A 22763-nucleotide genomic window follows, 5' to 3' on the forward strand; every position below is an offset into this window, starting at 1 on the left:
GCCAAACTCAAGAATGTTTCAGCTAAATATAAAATTGGAACATATTTAATTGGTTAGCCATTTGACTGGGTTGGTTTCAATTATTTCACACACGGAAGTACAATTTATGAATTAACTTGACCAATAGTAAACACGCGAAACCTCATAAGTGAAAATAATTCTTTAACTTTTTAGTAAGATATTTCACACATATCTTGTTGATCTTTCAATGTCATGTAAACTATGGAAGGTCATGAAGACATAAAACGGTTCTTACAACAACCTCTACATTTTCTGTCACGATGTTTCTTGGCTTCACGCTGCCTCGTGGGGTAACATGATGGGAATATAGGTGACCGGAGATCGGAAGGTCGCGGGTTCCAGCCCCGTCCGCGTCACACCAAAAGACGTTAAAACATGTTACTTGTTGGTCCCTGTCTGGCGCTCGGCATTAATTGGTATAATAAGGACTGGTCGGCCCGGAGTCAGTATAATGTATCTGAGTGGGGTATTCATGCTTCACTGCGGCATGGTATCTCAGTGAGCAGGCACTATAAAACCAGCTAAAGTGTGGGCTAGTGCAAGCGGCCACACATACACATACACACGTATGCACGTCGTCATATGAGCGAGTCATATAAGTACGACGTAAACCCCATTTCACCTCATCCTGTAGCTGGATAATTGGGATACCATTACTACCATCATCATGGAGAGTAGAAGCCTAGAACATATACAACAAAACACTATATGTCCGCATGCTTTTATAAGCCTTGGTTAAGACGCATAACCAAACACCTTGACCTCACAAAACTGAAGGAGGTCACCCTCACCGTTCTTTTTTCCACTCAATCGGACATACCGCCCTTTAACAGGTCGGGTACATTTTACAGTGTAAGTCTTTCCTGGTTCTGCGATTGCACCATCGTAGGTTCCACACAGTGCACCCCTGGTGCCTGGTTTGGTGAAGACCTCCAGTTTGAAGTCGTGTAGTCTCTCAGCTGTAACAAAGGACGATTTCAAATAGTGTGACATTCGTTGAAATAAGACACGCCAGTTTCGTTGCACTGCATGTCTCTTTTAAGGCATTTGGAATGGAAGTACATGATCGACACATGGGAATTTACTAAGATCATGGCATTTACAGATTGTTCAACGAACTAGTAAGACCTAATAAAAGTAGAATACATTTGTATTGCTGAGTGAGGCGTAAAACTAAACTCACATGAAAGTAGATATATATAATCAACAAAATTAGAAACTTGACACCGACATTATTGCCAATACTTATGAGGGTATAACACTATTTAGTTTCATGGTGTGCCATACACACGACAACAACATGTAGGCTGTGTGAACATGGCCTGTAAGCTTGAGTAGATACACAGTCTGAAGAGCCGGGTGCCAGTTCTTCATGCATTCATGTAGCTGCATGGTCCATTCATGACCAACTCCTGTTATTCCGGGACAAGCCGAATAGCGACTCGTGCCCCTCTGGAAGGATTTCATATTGGCGTAGGAACATCAGAACTACTTCAAACAGGAACGATAACTCTATTCCTGTTTGATTCCAATGGATCTTAATATCACCGAAGTACTCATACATTGTATTGCTGTTTTTGTTTTTGCTTATTTATTTTAAAGAATTAAACCTGCTTGGTACAACTAAAAGAAGAGAAAAAACATATTTCTTAAAGAGATATTCTGACGTATTTATTACCAGATATTCACCTTATATTTCCAATTATATTTCTGAAAAGGGTTTAATAATCACAAATGGGATTTGTTTTATTGAATATGCTAATAAAAGTTATAAAAACCCACTACATTAAATCCCAAAGCAGAAACTCAAAAAATGTCTTTTATAATATTCTCAAACTGAAAGTACGTGTAACCTTGCTGTCATACCCCAAGTGGAATTTTAAATGAATTCGCTGAAAAATATATGAATGATCACAAAAAAGGTCAGACTAAAATATTCCCAGAGAATTGAAATATATGCCCAATGTTAATGATTAAAGCTGATTAGTTACATACAGGTATAATATTACTGTTTAGAAACTCTAAGCGATCTATAATTACATTCCAAAAACTGTTGGAAGCGCACTTACAATCACCACAACAAGCCCGCAAGATTGCCAGAAATACGCTCAGTTGGACCCATGAGAGCCGTTATGTCAACAAACTCACGTGCGTGTATTTGAATCTCTCACCGTCAATCGAATGATTCTTATCAAACTTTTATTCCGTAAAAAGGCCATAGGCCCAAGTAGAAAAACTCAAAAAATAATAATGCAAGTGACAAAATGGTTAGATACACCTTTTAAGCACTTCTTAACCTTAAAGCTTCTTTTACAAATGTTGCTAAGTTAATTAGGATATTCAATTTGTCACATCTTAATAACATGTTAAATTTATAAGTAGAGGGATGTTGCCAGAAATTTTCAGGAATATACTTTATAAACTTTACATATTAACAGAAAATGGTATTCATCTTCTATACATCCATTCATATATAAATTACAATATCGTTCATCGCAAACAATACCACAACGTCTACCAACGTTAAGAGGGATCAAGAGCGTTCTCTGCTGCAGCCCCCTATCTCTGGAACATTCTACCACTCACCCTAAAAGAAATAGAATCTGCTGATGCTTTCAAAACTGCCCTCAAAACTCATCTGTTCAAACTCTCTTTTCCATAGACATTGTCTACAATCTTTTCTCTTCATAGCGCCATTGAGCAATATCTTTTGGAAATAGGCGCTCTATAAATCAATTATTATTATTATTGTTAATCATTAAAGGCAATTCCCCAGATCTTAGTAAAAATAAAAGCCTTCTTTATTCACGATGCTTTAGAGTGCATAAATAATATTCAACTGTCAATAGAGATTTATATTCTTGATAGAAACATAACTGATTTGATTCAAAAACTGTAGAAAACCCATCTTGTTGGTGGCAATCTTTAACCCTTTGCACAAACTTACTAAGAAATAAAGAACAATTACCTTCCTGAGAGATCCAAACAAATCCAAAACCATAAGAGAACAGTAACATTTTAACCTTTGAAGCCCATGTAACACGAATGCAGTAGTCTAAAGATTTACAAAGAGGATAGCTTTGCTTATGATATCTATGATTAGGCATTGATAGCAACTTTAACCAATACTGAATACATCTTTTATGACAATCAACAAATAAGCCATATCTTCCACATTCACAAAGTGCAGCAACATTAGAGACATAACTACCTACACCAATAACATATTTACAAAACTTAACATTAAAACGCTCGATGCATTCAAACTTTGAATGACCCCACACTTCACTAGAATAGAGTAAGATTGGCTTAATCTGAGCATCAAATATCTTGAATAAAACTAAAGAAGAACTATTCTGAAACTAACACTCTAATTGTTTAACGGATACTAGGGCTTTTGATGCTTTTTGAACAAGAACTCAATACCCTTTGACCAACATAACCTGTTAGAAAACGTTAACCCAAGATAATTATAATAGGTCGATGTCTTAAAAGTTTTATTGCCAAACATCCATTTTTCAGAAAACCGTAACTTGCCACCATTTCTAAAACTAAAATTTCAGTCTTATCTAAATTGACATCCAAACCCCATTTGATACTAAACTGCTCCAATACATCTATTTTTCTCTTTAGACCATTCACACTATCATCAAACAAACACAGATCATCAGCATAAAATAAAGATAAAATATCACGAAACTCTTGACCAACAAATCTACCTCGGACATTCGATTCCTGTAACATAGTTTCCAACTCAACAACAAAAAGAGAGAACAGCAAAGGACTTAAAATACACCCCTCTGTTACGCCACTTAAAGTATCAAAATAATAAGAAATGGAACTATTTGACAGTTTTACAGCAGATTTAACTTTGGAGTACAAGTCCAATAATACTGTAAATATTCTACCATGAATACCTTTATTTAAAACTGAGAACCACAATAATTTACGATTAATGGAATTAAATGCCTTTCCGAAATCAACGAATAAACAGTAAAAACGACCATTAGTTTTCGAGAGATACTTTTGGACCAGACACTGTAAACTGAAAATATTATCAACAGTGCTATATTCAGCACGGAATCCAGCCTGAGACTCAGGAATCTTGTCATACTGATGACAAAAACTTGTCAATCTCTTGTTTAATATAAACGTAAATAATTTCCCCATGACATCACTAAGCGTTATCCCTCTATAATTATTAACCTCTGTCTTCTTGCCTTTCTTGTGAATCGGTAAAACCAGTCCTTTAGCCCATTCTATAGGGAAATTGCCACTGTTCAAAATATTATCAAACAATGCATGAAAAAATGGCAATAGTTCAGTTTTACAACATTTCATCATTTCTGGATTTACTGCATCAGGACCAGGAGATTTACCGTCCTTCAGATTGTCAATGGCATCAACAATTTCATTATGCTTGATTTCACAGTTCAGAGTATTATTAATGGTATCATTATTGCACAGCAATTATGTTCATCGTGGTTTTCAAGAAATTTACTGGCTTCTCTCACATGGTCTTGATCCGTATTCTCATGACTTATATTCATTAATTTTTCGAAGTAATCGACCCACTGTGTTGCCAATATAGAGTTGATATCAGTTGATTTATCCGTTGTTAGGCGTTTAACTTGGCTCCAAAACGACTTTGAGTTCTTAGAATTAGACGATAACAGGTTCACCATATTTTCCCATAATTTTCCTTTTTGTGCGACATAGCTGTCGATATGAGTTTCGTAGACTTCGAAATTCTGATAAAAAATGTAGCTCCCCAGTTGATCTAAAACAATCTAAGTTTGAATCTCTCACCGTCAATCGCATGGTTCTTATCACGTTAGACAGCACAATTCTGTTAGCTACGTTCTTAGTACTTTCAATATGACGATGTATATATTTCATGAATTTTTAAACAATAAGATAATGCCATAAACGATTTAAGTAGTCGGGATTTTTTTTATCAAAGGACTGCAACCATTACGCGCGTTCTGATTGGTTTGTCGTATTTTCGCACATAACAAGCATCGAGACGGGGACGAGTCTTCTTGGAGGTTACGGAAAGAGGCGAGTGGTGACGAATGCTATATGGTCCTGGGCTGACACTTCAAATCACAACGCTACACCGCATACTGCAGTTCTGACGCACAAATTCTTACGGGACGCCGGAGTTGATGCCATGGACTGGCCGTCCCCTTGCCAAGACTTGAAGCTAATAGAACACTTGACAAAGAGTGCAAAAGCAAATGAATCAGCCCCAGACGTTGCAAGAACTTGGGCCAGCATTCATTGACCAATGGCGACGACTTCTGGGTTGCGTGTTCCGACAGGTTCTCCTGTCCAGGAGGGGATGTTGCGTGGCCGGTCGCCATAGGAGGTCACACTCATAACTGATTTCTTCTGTTCCGACGGTTTTATCAGTGTGAAGTTTGCGTTTGATGGAAAGTCATCCATTATTTTCCCAGAGCAATGCAACCCTCTTTTTCAACAGGTAGGAGTATGATACACATCTATTTTCATAATAATGCACACAAGTTTACAGGTGTCGAGGTTTTAATCTGGTTGGATATGGTGTAATATACATCATTACTGGATCGTAACATTATACTCACGACAACAGTCACTCCTGCTAGTCACGGCAACCTCAATGACCTTAGAAAACGATCCTAAATCGACTTGCCACCAGGGATGATTGTCTCCTTCTGCCACAGCAAAACAACTGCCATATTCCCAGTCAGTGTAGGGGAGGTCGTCGGTAGCAACACCAGGCAGTGGCCCAAACACAGAGCTCGCTGTTGCTGGCTTGCCTCCAGCCAGATTAAACTTTCCTGTATTGTGTACCAAATATAAAATTAATATACAGTATCACATTCAGCTCACAAGTACAAGTTAGTGGAAGGGGTGTTTACATGTTCTACGTGTTCCAAGGGGCAGTGTATGAAGCCTCATGGGCTAGTCTGAGCAGCAGGTACTGCGTTAGAGTAACAAAGGTGTATCATGTTTGCATATACCAGGTGTCATCAATCATTTCTAGTGATGCATTCATTTAATTTTCATCACAAATTTGTCTTTAAGCCACGTATGATCTCTTTCGGTAGATTATAGAGACTGATTATTCACTGAGGTTGGCATTTTATATATTTACACCTGGGGAAAAATAAGCACACCTAAATTGACCGTTGACAAGTCCAGCTTGTGTATGATGATACGTATGATGCTAATGTTCATGTAAGTTATAGCACGTGTACTGGGTGGAAGGTGTCTCCTAAACACACCCTGTGGAGCATGTCCAGAAGCATACCCACGAAATCTCACAAGTGTAGTTTGTGTACATGCCACATGTCGATATTGTTTCTGCATGGATGCCAATGTTTAATTATGGTACGAAGATGATTATCAGATTGCCAGATGTGACAAATAATTGGTATGCATAACTCCGGTATGTCCTTTAAAGCTATTGGTCGGGAAAGGAATGTCCACTACCCAGTCGTTTGGTTATAAAATACAGTGGGAAAATGAGGCGAAGGATCGCCAACGACGTCTAAAGGTGAAAACAGGGCACTATAAAGGCAGACTCAACGACATCCATTCGCCAGAAGCACTGTTCAAATACACTACTGGTTACCATTCGCCAGAAGCACTGTTCAAATACACTACTGGTTACCATTCGCCAGAAGCACTGTTCAGATACAATACTGATTACCATTCGCCAGAAGCACTGTTCAGATACACTACTGATTACCATTCGCCAGAAGCACTGTTCAGATACAATACTGATTATCATTTCGCCGGCAACGATGGAATCTGAGGACTTAGTCTGATGAAAGCCGATTCCTTCTTCATGTAAGTGATGGACGCTTGAGAGTTTGGGGACAGCGAAATGCAGCATTTGCAGCAAAAATCAGTCAACGAGCTGTTGCCTTTGGTGGAGATTCCGTCATGGTGTGGGAATGTGTCTCTTGTGACTGTCAACCTGACTTGGTTACCATACGTGGGAATTTGTTGGGTGATCAGTATATCCAAGAAGTGCTGGATCCAGTTGTTGTCCTCCATTTTAATAATCATCCTCTTGCTAGAGGACCAGTATTTATGGATGACAACGCAAGGTGACAACGATCTCATGCAGCGACAGCTTCCATTCAGAATAATGCAGTGACCCACCTTCCTTGGCCCGCCATGAGTCCAGACCTGAACCCCCCGGAGCACATAAAGGACTTTATTGGGCGACGGATACAAGCACGTGTACCACCTGCTCAAAATCTGTGTCAGTTAGAAAGCATTTTTCCTGATATTCTTTTTAGCTCCATACTTGTAACAGGTGTCAGTTTAAGCCAAAACAGTAGATTTGTGTATTGTGCCATATCCAGGATTAAAACGTTGAAGGAAACTGTCCTTTCTGTGTTTTGCTGTAGTCAAGACACGATCTTACTTACAGAAATACATGCAACCACACCACTGATGTTAGTCGAAACATACCACTTTGGAAAAATTACCGGGGTGCTTAACGTTTTTCCTGATATAATGCAATTGTAACCAATGTTTGATATCTCTGTTTTCGCAGAGCTATAGAACGTCCACGTGAACATATATGACAATTTGTCTCGTAAATTGAATCTCACCACCAGGTATAATGGATCCGAAAACTTTGACCTCACAGAATTGAAGGACGTCATCTTCACCATCCTTTCTCCCTCTCAGTCGGACAAATCGTCCTCTAGCAGATCGGATACACTTTATATTGACAGTCTTCCCTGGTTCTGTGACTGCACCGTTGTAGGTTCCACACAGTGCACCACTAACGCCTGTTCTGGTGGCCGGGTTCTTCCTAAAGACCTCCACTGTGAAGTCGTGTAGTCTTTCAGCTGTAACACGTGATGAAATCTTATTTTATGACACTAGCAGAATTGGAAGAAACCCGTCCAGCTGCTCTACACGAAAGGTTATAATTATTCCCTCCGACAAAGCCTGAAATTACATATTCATTATATGTAGACATCATTACATAAATTGTTTGCTTGTATGTTAACAGAGGATGAAATCTGCTCAATCTTCATCAATCTTTCGTCCTCTGGCTTGACTTAAAATCATAAAGGCATGTCCATCCCGTTTTCGTACTGGATTCCATAGTTCCTAACACTATAAAGGAAGGACGTCTTTTAGTCGTAGACAGTATTGAAACCAATGGAATTAATTGTATGTGAAAAATTGGCTTTATTAGTAGGTGTTACGATTTCAGAAGCATACCAAGCTCAGTGATATCACAATATTTGATTCTTCAAAGCTGTACACCACCATTCCAGGGCAAACTGAAGTAAACACTTTAGTCCTTGATCGATGTGACGTTTTAATGTGTTAATAGACGCGGTGAGCACACATAAAATTACATATCTATCTTGAGAGGTTCAGGAACTTTGTATAAAAAGGAAAGCAACTGTCATCTGAATGGCACTGAGAAAACAATAAGTAAATTGTTGGACGTCCTCATTGATAACACTCACATATAGTGTTTGGGTAGAACATTCAGACAGGAAGTATGCATTCCCCATAGACAGTAATTATACTCACCTACTTCTATTGTAGGATTCAGTTAACAGGTGTCGAGGTTTCATTTGATTGAGTATAGTTTAATGTACATCGTTACTGGACTGTAACATTATACTCACGACAACAGTCACTCCTGCTTGTCACGGCAACCTCAAACACCCTAGAATATGCTTCAAGATCGACTTGCCACCAGGGATGATTGTCTCCATCTATCACAGCAAAACAACTGCCAGATCCCCAATCAGTGTTGGGGAGGCCGTCTGTTGCAACTCTAGGCAGTGGCCCATTCACAGAGCTCGCTGTTGCTGGCTTGCCTATAGCCAGATTAAACCTGCCTGTATTGTGTACCAAACATAAAATAGCATCGTTAATGCTGCTGTAGGTAAATAACAAGACATCTTTTGAAGGGGCAGTGTGTGAAGCTTCATGGTCAAGTGTATGTCTGAGTGGCAAGTGTTACTGACTGAGCTTACACATGCCTACCAGATGTCACAATTCATTTTCAGGGATTCATTCATGTTATTGTCACCCCTAACTTGTCTTTAACGCCACGTGGGATCTCTTGTGGCATATTATAGAGACTGATTATTGTCTGGGGTTGTCATTATATACATACATGGCAAACAAACGCACTTGTAACCAATGTTTGATATCTCTGTTTTTCGGAGAGCTATAGAACGTCCACGTGAACGTCTCATAAACTGAATCTCACCACGAGGAATAATGGATCCGAAAACTTTGACCTCACAGAATTGAAGGACATCATCTTCACCGTTCTTTTCCATCCTCAGCCGGACATATCGTCCTCTAAGACGACGAACACATTTCACAGTGACAGTCTTTCCTGGTTCTGTGACCGCACCATCGTAGGTTCCACAGAGTGCACCCCTGGCGCGTGTTGAGGTGGCCGGGTTCCTGTCAAACACCTCCAGTGTGAAGTCGTGTAGTCTTTCAGCTGCAACAAAGGACGGTGACAACTATTAATTGTGGATGATGTAATTCTTTGTACATATATTTTTAAAAATCCATATTTAAAAATACATATATTTCTTATAGATAATTGGTTGTCAGTTCGTTAAGTTTTACAAGTCCTCACACCACACTATATCTGTACTTCCGTGTGACTCTCTAACTGCCCATTCCAAGAAGCTCAACAGACTGACTGGCCAAGCTAACCGCTAGTGTTATACTGCATGCTTTGTTCATCTGTTCCATCAGTACATGACAGAACTGCTCAGGCCAAAGGACGAGTTGGGATACAATATCTGTATAGTGTATTTATTGCAAAAATACATCATGTTAACATTGTCTCTTTGAGTACACTAAATCTACTATATGATATAGGTTATGACTGATTAATTAATTATACATCATACAGCTGTAATACTGCTGAAACAAATGTCTGGTCATGACACAGTCAGAATTGTACAACCGACTCTGCTTTTGCCAGAGATTTCTTATGACTGTGGAAAGGGTTTCGTCGCTTCTTTTTACAAGGATCACTAAATATTCTATCACTGCAAATTAATAAATGGATGTGTGCAAGCATTGAGTTATTTCTAGAGTGATCAGCAGGGTTTTGTAGATTTTGTAACATACAATTTTAGATATAATGCATGCAAATCGTTGTGAAGAATATAAATGCAGTATGGTATTATATTTAGTCTCCATGGTCTATGTGTATCATCCTTTAGATCTTGGAATATAGCACTCCATAAGTGTGGCAGTTGAGATCACGTTCTTTTATTACTAACAGGTTGTGATTATTTTCCTTAACTTTGAGCAAGACCTGGGGTATATCTCCATGTTGTAATCACGTCCATTGCCATTGCACACATCGTTCTGCATTAAGTCTGTGAACCGTATGTGTACGTACAATGTATTTATGCAATTACATATTCGAGACATAGGTAAGTCTATGAGGGTAGAAAAAATGATGATCCAGTCCTAATTCCTCCTCCTAAGCATTTGTTTATCTAATGATTTCCATATCACTAATAGGGACACCTTAACAGTTCCAGTCTGATTAGCACAGACAGTGATTTCCGTAAAATCACTAATCTGCCTTTTGAACTCACTCGTCAATGGCGGAAAGGTGTGAGCCGCGCTGGTTTGTTAATTGGATCAGTTTGCTACACCAATCAACTTCTCATTGACTGACTTCGGCTTATGTATACAAGATTGCTGTTGTTTGAATCTCATGGGACCAAATTTCCTTCTCGAGTCATCGTGTGTATTTATGAGACGAATTCGTGTAACCGGTATTCAAATGATGACAATTATAACAGGGAATGGTCGGGACCGACAGGTACTTCGAGTTATGCATAATATTCGAGACACCGGCATTCGACTCATCGGGATTTGACTGTATGTGTTTATGAGGTATGTAATATTGTGTTTTTCAGGGCGTGTTCCATATCCATACACAGGAGGAACAAGATTTGTTTGATTGTCTTTTGTTTACAGCTCGACCGTTTTCCCAACAGATCATGCTGACCAAACATTAGGAGTCTGTCAAGGAGAGGTAGGTGAAAAGAGGAAGTAGCCGTTCTTGGTTTGTCTTGACCCAGCCCTTCCGAAAACCCTCGTCGCTATACAGTTTGCACATGTTTGGCGAATCCCATACTCTTTATTGATAAACAGCTTAACATCATAAGCTATATTATACTCATACCATTGTATTGGAGAAAGAGGGTAATATTCACAAGTTAATTATGGGATATATGCATGGCCAATTTTAGTCTTGCAGCTTTTTAAATTCTTGTGGGGAATAAGTACTGTCCCATTCTCGCTGAGATCATGCCACTTTCAGTTTGTTTAAAGAACTTATACAATCTCATCAAATTCGATTCATTGTTTAGTGAACATGGTTACTGAAACGCAAAATTACACTCACGACGATAGTCACTCCTGCTTGTCACGGCAACCTCAGTGACATAAGAAGACGCTTCAAGATCGACTTGCCACCAGGGATGATTGTCACCTTCTAGCACAGCAAAACAACTGCCATATTCCCAGTCAGTGAAGGGGAGGCCGTCTGTTGCAACTCTTGGCGGTGGCCCATACACAGAGCTCGCTGTTGCTGATTTGCCTCTGGCTAGGTTAATCGTTCCTTTGTAGGAACTGCCTGAAACATGGTGAAGTGAGGTGAGATCAGATGAGGTAAGGTGAGGTGAGGTGAGATCAGATGAGGTAAGGTGAGGTGAGGTGAGATCAGATGAGGTAAGGTGAGGTGAGGTGAGATCAGATGAGGTAAGGTGAGGTGAGGTGAGGTGAGATTTAACTCACTTTAACGTACAATACAATATGATTTATATTAATATATTCATTCGAAGCATTTTATCATCAAGGTCTCTATATGACCATGTATGTGAAACCGAACCATGGACAATCTGCAAACTAAGAGACACATAAAGCCAAAATGAAGGTACAATATATACCCTGTTTTGGGCATTTCCATAGTTACAACAATCGATGAAAAATGTCAGTAACAGTTTATTCCCAGTTCCAATATGTCAGGCTTGTTGTGTCCTGAGGCAGTGGTTATGTTATAAACTAAGACACAATACATTTCCCACACGTATGATCGATACCAAAAACAGTGTTCCAAAACAGCTGAGAATCACTCTCCCAAATTCAACAAAGAAGAACCGGCTGAACATGGACGTGCCGCAGCACTCAGTTCGGGGAACCTTGACCTTGAACATTTTGCTGCACATGCTACCCAACAACGAAAATCGGTTTTGGAGTTTGCTATACCACATTAAAGATTTTCCTTCATTGTCATCATATAATTTCATGACAGGGATCACGTTCCCACCACGGCTGTAACAGCCGAGGACTGGATGGCTATCAACTAGTGTTGGGAATTGGTAAAAACCTCATAATTGATGACTGCTTCATTACAACCGATCAATCATCGAAAATAATTGGTTAGCGTCATTTATGATTTTTTCCTGGTTATTTTGGTTAATGCAAAAAGAAGAAGAAAAATCATGTAGTTCTTTGGATTTTTGGGGGCAAATTCCACATCTTGAAGGATTACTAGTATGTTAGGAACATATAATTCCTGGAGTGTTTAAGATAAATTCAATCATGACTTGCAACAAGCTTGTAGTGGTTATGAAATGTAACTTACAAAACCAACCTTGTGAAAAATATTGTTAATGCAAAAAGTGTTCCAGAATTGTTCATGTTCGATTATGAGAAAACATGATCGATTGCTTGGTCGTTTAGTCACTGCGACCAATCTTCGATTATTTCAATTAATTGGACCACCACTACTATCAACACTGACAGAATGTGTGTCAAACACGCTACCCTAAGTTTCAGGATGTCTCGGGTCATTATCAAGTTCTTCTCTTTAGTGAATTTCTTCACTATGTTTGGTTTGTTAATACTAGTCAGACAGACCAAGGCTCCAATTTCATCTCAGGTGTAATCCACGGGGGCCTTTAACGTACTTGAAGGAAGGATGGCTTAATGATAGGTCTGACATGCGTTCGTTGGACCATGTTCCGTCGTTTCAGACAAGGATTTCAAATGCATGTGAGGTTGCAAGGGATAATCGGAAAAAGAAATCCCATAACAGGTGCTGTATATGAAAGTATATTCTGATAAATGGCCTCAAGAGAGAAATTTAAGTCCCGGGGAAAATGTGTTTTGTGTATTTGACAATCCGAAATTAACCATTAATTGTCAGGTACTATGGGCCTTATGTTATTGATATGGAAGTCAGTTGTACTAATATTGGGCCATTGGACTGGTCAATAGATAGAGTGATCATTGATCAATAAATGCATTAGGAAACTTGTAATTAGAATCACTGACTGAAGATGTATTCTTAGCCACAGCAGGAGTAACAACACAAGAAGGATACATACGGGGAACTTCTGTTTCAAGATTTTAGTACTTTCGAAAATACTTGGCTCATGACAAATAACAGGATCAGTCAAACAGTTTTCCCTGCCAAATCATTCCCCAAAGCACGTCAAATACCTTCAACAGTTTGTACAACCCCCACCTCCAGCAACAAACACGCCATATCTATCTATAAATTCACAAACTAAAATATTTGTTGACAGAAAAGTAATTCCTCCGCTCTTACAACTTTGATGGCTAGTACATACAAGCTAACTCCCCATAAGCCAAAACACTGAAAGACTGTGACATGATATTCATGACGAGAAGAAAGACAGTTGCAACAGTAAGCATTTTACACTCAGAAATGATGTGCCCCAGCTAATGGCAATACAATAAAGTAGGATGTGGTTCAACTCTAGAAGTATCTTATGTACCTGGAGTAAGATTTGACCTTTGTCAACAAGTAAAGATTAAGACTTAGAAATCTTAGAAGACGAACAAGGAGGAGATGAACTATTATTTTCTCAAATATAAGACTGCAAAGTCCTTACTGAAAACAAATGAAATACAATGTTTAAATGCTCCAGCAAAACCATCAAAATCACCACTGACCACAGCACCCATCAAACAAGGTATTCGTCTTCCTTGCAAATTTAACAAAAGAATAACACACACAAAACACAAACCCATACCCCTGCTTGAGAGACCGATTCACAAGCCTTCAGAACTGCAGCCATGTTTGTATCAGAACTCTATCATCGTCCAGGCAACGTCCCGAGTTTTACGTACATCCACTTTACAACAACATGATGCACTAGTCATAGAGCTTTTAAACCATTAGCCACCTTTACACAAAGGTAAGAAAACCTTTCAACAACACATTCAGGGCAAGGCGGCACAGGTCCGATCTACTTGGAAAGGTCAAATGACTTAACAACTGTTGAGGACATGAGAGGAAGAACATTCTATGATTCAACAGCTGAAAATCTTTGTCATCTTCAATTCTCACCTGTAATTCATAGTTGCCGGAGCTTCAAATCAGTCTTTCATACTGAAATTCACGTTTTTGTATCCAGATCTTCATCGTCCTCAACGTCCACCACCATCATTCCTGACATACAGTTCTGAATATTTAGAACCACTTTTGACCAATCCAACTGTACAACATATACAGTTTGACTATGTGTAACATCTTACACTGCTACATACCTTATAATAATGGCAGAACGTAGATTACTTACATATGCAAACTGCATTCAGTAGCAAAAGTGTCAGCCAAATCTGAAGAAAGAGTAGCATTGATTATCATTGAGATTAACTTATATACCTTCTGGTATGGCAAAATGTCCAGCGGCACACAAACGTCATTGAAGTGAAATGCAAACTTGACTGCACTTGAAAGCTGCGACAGTCATGTGCAGTGACTATGACTATAACACGGCATACCTCAATCAATATCTCGTTTGTGGGACCGGTATACCTGCCTTAATTCAACCCGTGATCGTCTTGGAAGTAGTATGTCAATAGTTGCCATCCCTGCACAAGATCGCTACATCCGAATGTTCCATCTACATCATCGGCATGGACTGGTTCAGTGATGAATGCCGAGATGAAAGACACTGTGACTGCCGACGTCGAATATTTCACGCCAAACAGCTTCGACATGACGAGAGATGAGGTGTCGGAAGTGTCACAGTGTAGATACCAGCGTGCGAAATAGTTTCCGCATTTTGCTACCCAGACGGGCTAGCTATGCCTGAAAGTTACTAGCCCTCAAAATTATTCACTGGCCCGAAATTTAAATGTAGACACGGGTTTCATCATTAAGCTGCTAATATGATGAACATTTTTATCGGGCCATAATCTTGCAAGATTTAAAAGACTTAGTGTATTATAATTTAACAAGTCGGAGAGAGTGATATACATATATTTACAGGTTTCATTCGGGCCAGTGACTTTCGAGACTTACTGGCCCGACTGGCTTTTTACTAGCCACAGGCTAGCGGGCCAGTGGTGGATACCCATATTCTACACGCTGAAACCTGACAGGAATAACGCAGAACATCACAGGCCAGATTACTTAGAGTATTCAGTGCCAAGGTGTAGAGCAGTGAAAGCTTCACACAAGGCCACTCCAGGTACTGATCGGACACACCCCTCGTAGACAGACGTGTTTTGTGGTAGGATGTCTGTATGTCACACTGACATGGGTGATGTCATGCCGGACCAGAATTTACATGGGTTTTACGTGATTGCAATACGTGTGTAAAGGTAACAGAAAACAAAAGGGCTGAATGCTCCAACACGAATCAAGTGTGAATGTAGTATTTCAGTCATTTCCATTATGCCGAAGAAACTGAACAAGAATAAAGTACTTACCATTACTTCCCGATGAAGTGGCATCGTGTCAGACAGTACAGTGAGTTGAGGCACTGCACATTTAAACCCAGATATGATAACAGCTGCATGTCACCTTACGTCGGAGTTGTGTCATGTGAACACATCCACGGAGTAAAATCAATGTGTGTCTCAATATCCTACTTACTATGGCTGAGAGATGTGTTACATGTCAGTATCATCCTTTTACCAGTGGAACAGATGGGATATTGCAGAATCATCACTTCGCCGTGCAGTCAACAATCTGCTGTTAAACTCATATCCTATACTTGAAAATACAGAGATCTTGACACCAGGTGTTCGCGTGAAAAGAAAACACCAACATTTACGTTTCGTGTGCAGACACATGAAACTGGTTCACATTATTTGATCATATGACACCTTGTACAGTTTTCTGTGGACACTTTCAAGATCCGATGTTCTTCTGAAGCATTGATGGTAACTAAATCTTGTTTCATTACTTCAGATCAAGATAACATGGGCATAAACAAATATAAAGGCACTTTATGAGCAGGTGTACATATAGATGTACACAGAGGAGGGAGGGGGCGTGAAGAGGACGGAATGCGTGAGGAGGAGGGAGGGAGGCGTGAAGAGGACGGAATGCATGAGGAAGAGGGCGGGAGGCGCGAAGAGGACGGAATGCGTGAGGAAGAGGGAGGGGGGCGTGAAGAGGACGGAATGCGTGTGAGGAGGAGGGAGGGAGGTGTGAAGAGGACGGAATGCATGAGGAAGAGGGAGGGGGCGTGAAGAAGACGGAATGCATGAGGAAGAGGGAGGTAGGCGTGAAGAGGACGGAATGCGTGAGGAGGAGGGAGGGAGGCGTGAAGAGGACGGAATGCATGAGGAAGAGGGAGGGGGCGTGAAGAGGACGGAATGCGTGAGGAAGAGGGAGGGGCCGTGAAGAGGACGGAAAGCATGAGGCAGAGGGAGGGTGCGTGAAGAGGACGGAATGCATGAGGAAGAGGGAGGGGGCGTGAAGAGGACGGAATGCGTGAGGAGGAGGGAGGGGGCGTGAAGAGGACGGAATGCATGAGGAAGAGGGAGGGGCGTGAAGAGGACGGAATGCATGAGGAAGAGAGGGAGGAGGGCGTGAAGAGGACAGAATGCGTGAGGAGGGAGGGAGGCGGAGAGAGGAGGGAGAAGGAATGAGGCAGAGGGGAGGGGGCCGTGAATGCGTGAGGAGGGGGACGTGAAGAGGTTTGAATGTGTGAGGAGAGAGGGAGGGGCGTGGAGAGGGAGAAAAGGAAAGACAGCACGCGTGAGTAGGGACGGAAATGGAGGAAGAGAATGTGAGGAGGAGGGAGATAAGAGGGAGTGCGTGAAGGAAGGAGTATGTGTACAGGAAGGGGTACATGTCGGGAGTGGATTGGGTGTACAAGAAGGGGTAACATAATGAATGGATTGGATGTACAGGAAGGGGTACATATAGGGAAAGGACCGTCAACGCAGTGGGCGACCTTCAGTAGCACCACAACGTCAAGAATGACAGGCTGTGCGCAACCATCTACAGGATCGCTTCCACAGAGCGACGGAAACTGCACGCCAGACCATTTCTGACTCAAAACAGACCCATCAGTGCCGATACAGTGAGTTGACGTTTGCGCGGAAGAAACCTCTGCTATCACAGACCATATCGTAGTCCTGTTCTCACCGCTCGTCACCGCCCAAACCGACTGCAATGGGCAACTCAGCATCGAAATTGACGTTATCAACACTATAGAACTGTGCTTTTTTCTGATGAAAGCCGATGTTGTGATTCAACAGCCGATGACAGAGTGATAGTATGGCGACGGCGAAGGGAACGTTTTTCCAATGAGTGTATTGTTGAAAGAGACTCGTGGGGTGGTCGAAGCATCATGGTGTAGGGTGCAATCGGTCTGAACCAGAGGGTTGGCCCCGTGGTGTTCCAGAATATCGGCCCAGAACGAAGAAATTGCGTGACAGCTGCTCGCTATATTGAACAAGTCATAACACCCCACGTTGTACCACATATTGGATGTCACAGAAATCACATCTTCCAGCAAGACAACGGTCGTGCCCACACTGCAAGAGCATCACTTGACTTCCTAAGACAACATGGCATCTAAAACCTACAATGGCCTGCACTCAGTCCGTATTAAGTCCAATATAACACCCTTGCGACAGGATTCAAAGAAGACCGAATGCCCTCCAACCAAGGCCGACAACTACGGCTAGACTCGATCAGGCATTTCACAGAGTATGGACCCAAGTGTGTATGACCTTCATCGACCGGCTAATTCATTGGACATGTACAGATGATGCAACAATTTCATCGATGCCCATAGAGGCCACACACGATATTGCCTTTGGGGTATCTTAATAGTACCATGTTTGGTGATTTGATTGTGTGAACTCTAAATGTGATTCCCGAAAATGTGTTAACCATAATAATTGTCAAGTTTGAACTCAGTCCTCCTATTTGATTGATCATTAGAGTGAATTAAAGTGTGTGTTTTAAGAAACCGCTATCAGTGCGACATTTCTTTTGCGGTTCAGTATAGATCAACGTACGTGTGTAGTGCCTACACCCAAACACAAAATTGAGATCCTTTGTATCTTCAGGTTTCAAATGATTGGTAACGAGCCATGTTTCACACCAGCTTTAAGTCTGAACGTAAATCAGATGTCGGTGAACTCTAAGCACTCATCGTTATTCCTGTGTACAGCATTCCACACATCGACTTCATTAACGGTTGCAACATGGCAGTATGTCACCTACAGATAAATAGGCCTCAATACTATAGTTTTACGCCACATTAAAAAACGTCGATCTTTGCTGTGTTCCGCCTTCATGTGGACTTGGGTGTCTGGTGTGCAATATCACGTGTCATTACTCAGCAACATTTACAGTCTGTTTCACTAGAACGTGTCCCCATGAATTGCTAAATATATCTGTTTAGGAAGGTAGTTAATAAATATTAAGAAGCAAGATGTTCACCGATAACCTATGCCCAAACACCTTTTCATCTATTAGAAATTGTCATGCATCACAGAAAAAGTTGTTTAACAAACTATCATCATTATAAACATGAATAGACAGGTGCGGAGGGGAGCGTCTCAAAATTTATTCTGAATGATCTGTGACTTCGTCATCAGTGGCATCACAGTACGAGCTGATGGAAACAAGCGGTGCGACAGTTGCCTGTTGGAGACCATCACGAGACCAGTAACCTGCTTCAATTTCATTGACAACATTAGTTACACAGTGTTGCCACACGTCAACAGTGATTTTACCCAGCGAGTCGGTCACCAAGGCCACAACGTCACGTAATTTAAATGTGGTATTTGATCTTGCAACGTCACCTTTTAGAGTACCCCATATTATCTCGATTGGATTTAGGTCACAATGATATGGTGATAGCCGCAATATTTCATGACCTTTACCCTTTTGTATACGGGGTCTTGTTTGTGGGTTTTGAGGATTTCGTACAGCTGAGGCTCCGTCGCTTTCGACGGATACGGGATGTTGAATTTTTCAAGCCAAGCAATCATATCGCCCTTACAATTGTTAGACGTTGGAGTTTTGCTGTTTGGATCCTGCACGCTGTGGTATCCAGCATGGAGAATAATCAATCTTTGCCCTTTCCCCAGCGGCAGTTTCCTCCGTGATCCCTTATTCCCATCGGGTACCCATTGACTGCTGGCGGTATGAGAAAATGATTTCTCAAACGTACGATATCTGATCGTTCGCACAATACTCTCCTGCTACTTCTTTTTGTTCCTATACCCAAAAGAATGTAAGAGTCGCCATGGTGTGTACTTCGTTACTGACAAATTGTTTTGGTTTCCAAGGTGTTTCAATAATACTTTTAATGATATGTATTTGTTTTCCGAGTACAGTTTAGTGATTGCCGGTCTGACCTGGTTCTTCTGGAAGTTGTCTTGGAAGCACTTTTCTTATACCTACCGATGTCATAAAACGCCTCCCCATTTCCCTTTCAGGGCTAGTATAAGCAGCCACACATATACATACACACGCATGCACGTCGTCATATGAGCGAAATATTATCAAGCACGACGTTAAACCCAATTTCACCTCACCTCACCCTTTCAGTGCGAAAGAAATCATACACTTTAATTATCAACTGTTTTGCCTATACAGTGAACTTCATTTCGTCATCCGCACACAGCAGTTATCACGAAATGCCCGTGCATCAGATGCACCTGTCTATTCCCGTCGCTGCCGTGCGCCCCTCCGCGCCAACTGTCAACAATCATGTTTATAATGATAGTACAACTATTTCTGTGATGCATGTCAATTTCTAATAGATGACAGGTTGTTTGGGTATAGGTTACTCATGAACATCTTGCCGCGTAATATTTATTAACTACCTTTTTAAACTGATATATTTAGCAATTCATGGGGACATTTTCTAGTCAAACAGACTGTAGCAGCAATGTTTGGACCAAGACATGAAGTCTGCCTTCCTGTTGTCCTGACAAACATACTTCTTTAACACGATTTCCTCACGACCAAGCACCAGAATCTCTGCAGTCGTGCACAGATAAAGTCAATCAAACTTTAGAAATCAGTCTCAGCTTGAACTAAAGTAGCTATTGCGTGACTGAAGTTCTGGTCTATCACTGGATTCTCTGTTTTGATTACTGGCGGCAATGGCATGGCAGGAGTGCTGTGCGTCGTCGGGCAATGATTTGTTTGATCGGCATTCTGGAAGTCAGTGAGTTAATAACGAAGGGTACAACTCTATGCATAACAAGTTAGTGTTGGGAATTGGCTAAAACCTCATAATTGATGATTGCTTCATTACAACCGATCAATCATTGAAAATAATTGATTAGTGTCATTTATGATTTTTTCCTGGTTATTTTGGTTAATGCACAAAAGAAGAAGAAAAAACATGTAGTTCTTAGGGTTAGTTTTGGCAAATTCCACATCTTGAAGGATGACTAGTATGTTAGAAACATAACATTCCTGGAGTGTTTAAGATAAATTCAATCATGACTTGCAACAAGCTTGTAGTGGTTATGAAATGTAACTTACAAAACCAACCTTGTGAAAAATATTGTTAATGCAAAAAGTGTTCCAGAATTGTTCATGTTCGATTATGAGAAAACATGATCCACTGCTTGGTCGTTTAGTCACTGCGACCAATCTTCGATTATTTCAATTAATCGGACCACCACTATAACAAGTTCCTGTTGATTCCATTGGGCGTAGCTACTTTCACCGTCATGAAACTAAAGTAATGTTGTTGTCTTGGTCACACAACAAACAAAGACTAACTTCTTCTGCAAAATGTATGATCGAAGAGTGAAGCAAGACATGCTGACTTGGCACACTGACTTGGTTGACAAATGTCATCGTATCCCAATTGCGTAGATCGATGCTCATGCTGTTGGTCTCTGGATCGTCTGGTCTAGACTCGATTATTTACAGACTACCGCTATACAGCCGAGTCCAGCGTAAAACCAAACTCACTCACTCTTCTTTTTTACCACCATAATTTATTCCAAGAATATGTACCCAATCAGCTTTTATCATGTAGATACAAGATCACATTTGACATGTTATTGATGGATTACATGAAACACATGTGATGTACAATGTGAACAGTTTCGGTTTAAACATTACTTCAATACCTGTAAGTAATATGAACATGACATTGTGAATACTAACAGTATGGTGGACAAAAATAGAAAAGTATATCTATTATTGATCTTTGATACTCGAGAAAATTACGTTGAATTCAGGAAATAATTTATCTCCAACAGCTGGTGAATTGCAGTAATGTCTATTCAAGGGACTTATGAAGATCACTCCCATGAAGAATGTTTGTCATGGAAGCCAATCATGGAATGATTTCAACACTTTGAGTCCGGCGTGTGCTATGACTGTTATGGCATGTTTCTCTCAGTGACTTCATGTATCGTGGAACATTGGGGTATGGATATTTGGATAATACAATATTTGCATTTGTTGCCAAACGTGTTGTGCTTATGTTACTGTACAGCTCAGCGACTGGAACTGCTTATTAGTTCAGCATAGTTTCAGCACTTCCTTGCAGACTTAATAGATCCTGCTTCCAGTCTTCACTTTTATGTAGACGCTCACCAAGATACTTCTCTCAACATCTGCTAGACTTTGGACTCTCCCTGTGGTACATCACCTGTGGTACGTAACCTGTCATACATCACCTGTCATACGTCACCTGTCATACATCCAGGGGCAGATCCAGGAGTTTGGAGAAGTGGGAATTGTGCACATTAATCATGAAGTTGTCCAAAGGTTAGAGGAAATGCTCCTCTGGGGGCATTTGAGAAGATGGGGTGCGCACACCTCCTCTGGATCCGCCCCTGACATCAACAACAGATCTGATTCAGACAGGAGGGGTACATGTGTGGACCATCATCCAGCCAGGATGTCCTGTCAACAACAGACAGTCTAATGACTTAAGGCTGTGAGCTGAGTGTCACGTCATCTTTGCTGGCATGTATCCATCCACTACAGTCTGACGGATGGTTGGAAGATTTGTGTAGAATGTCATGCCATATTCTTGTTCCACATCTGCCATCTTGTAGTGGAGAAGATGATGTTTTACCTCCTGGAATCAAACCAGAATATCACAATCAATACTGGGTATGTTTGCTGTGATCACAGGCATGGGTTACTCTTTGAACCACCACAGGGGTACAAGCATGGGGTACTGGGGATTCTGTTACTCTTTGAACCACCACAGGGGTACAAGCATGGGGTACTGGGGATTCTGTTTCTCTTTGAACCACCACAGGGGTACAAGCATGGGGTACTGGGGATTCTGTTTGTCTTTGAACCACCACAGGGGTACAAGCATGGGGTACTGGGGATTCTGTTTGTCTTTGAACCACCACAGGGGTACAAGCATGGGGTACTGGGGATTCTGTTTGTCTTTGAACCACCACAGGGGTACAAGCATGGGGTA

General features: G+C 40.9%; 3 protein-coding genes across 3 annotated transcripts in view; 1 reads left to right on the forward strand and 2 right to left on the reverse strand.

The window, feature by feature from the left end:
- Positions 1 to 732: 732 nt before the first annotated feature.
- Positions 733 to 15911, reverse strand: LOC124260427. The gene is made up of 8 exons (XM_046694740.1): positions 15802 to 15911; positions 14664 to 14703; positions 11456 to 11686; positions 9272 to 9514; positions 8679 to 8894; positions 7635 to 7877; positions 5628 to 5843; positions 733 to 980 (listed from the first exon to the last, which is right to left on the reverse strand). The coding sequence occupies exons 1-8, from the start codon at positions 15823 to 15825 to the stop codon at positions 757 to 759; spliced, it is 1437 nt and encodes a 478-aa protein (XP_046550696.1). The 5' UTR covers positions 15826 to 15911; the 3' UTR covers positions 733 to 756.
- A 472-nt stretch (positions 15912 to 16383) lies between these two features.
- LOC124260919 (cilia- and flagella-associated protein 251-like) lies at positions 16384 to 16971 on the forward strand. The gene is made up of 2 exons (XM_046695245.1): positions 16384 to 16565; positions 16785 to 16971. Exons 1-2 carry the CDS (start codon positions 16384 to 16386, stop codon positions 16969 to 16971), a joined length of 369 nt encoding a protein of 122 aa, XP_046551201.1.
- Positions 16972 to 21289: 4318 nt separating this feature from the next.
- The window catches only part of LOC124260929 (RNA polymerase II-associated protein 1-like), a 30589-nt gene continuing 29115 nt past the window's right edge, over positions 21290 to 22763 (reverse strand). Inside the window, exon 31 of the mRNA XM_046695255.1 lies at positions 21290 to 22406. Coding sequence (XP_046551211.1) covers positions 22275 to 22406 — 132 coding nt within the window. The 3' untranslated portion in view covers positions 21290 to 22274. The remainder of the gene's footprint in view (positions 22407 to 22763) is intronic.

Source organism: Haliotis rubra, unplaced genomic scaffold (genome assembly GCF_003918875.1).
Source record: "Haliotis rubra isolate DU_JTF1 unplaced genomic scaffold, ASM391887v1 Scf119, whole genome shotgun sequence".
Lineage (NCBI taxonomy): Eukaryota > Metazoa > Mollusca > Gastropoda > Lepetellida > Haliotidae > Haliotis > Haliotis rubra.

What these genes read in the sequence shown, in the direction of transcription:
- LOC124260427 (XM_046694740.1), bottom strand. Translation starts at nt 15,825, where the DNA reads ATGCCACTTCATCGGGAAGTAATG. An exon ending in AAGCAGGAGTGACTGTTGTC is followed by an intron (nt 7,878 to 8,678) that starts GTGAGTATAATG and finishes CACGTGTTACAG; the next exon opens with CTGAAAGACTACACGACTTC. An exon ending in TAGCAGGAGTGACTGTTGTC is followed by an intron (nt 981 to 5,627) that starts GTGAGTATAATG and finishes CCTTTGTTACAG; the next exon opens with CTGAGAGACTACACGACTTC.
- LOC124260919 (XM_046695245.1), top strand. Translation starts at nt 16,384, where the DNA reads ATGCGTGAGGAGGAGGGAGGGAGGCGTGAAGAGGACGGAATGCATGAG. An exon ending in ATGAGGAAGAGGGAGGGGGC is followed by an intron (nt 16,566 to 16,784) that starts GTGAAGAAGACG and finishes TGCATGAGGAAG; the next exon opens with AGGGAGGGGGCGTGAAGAGG.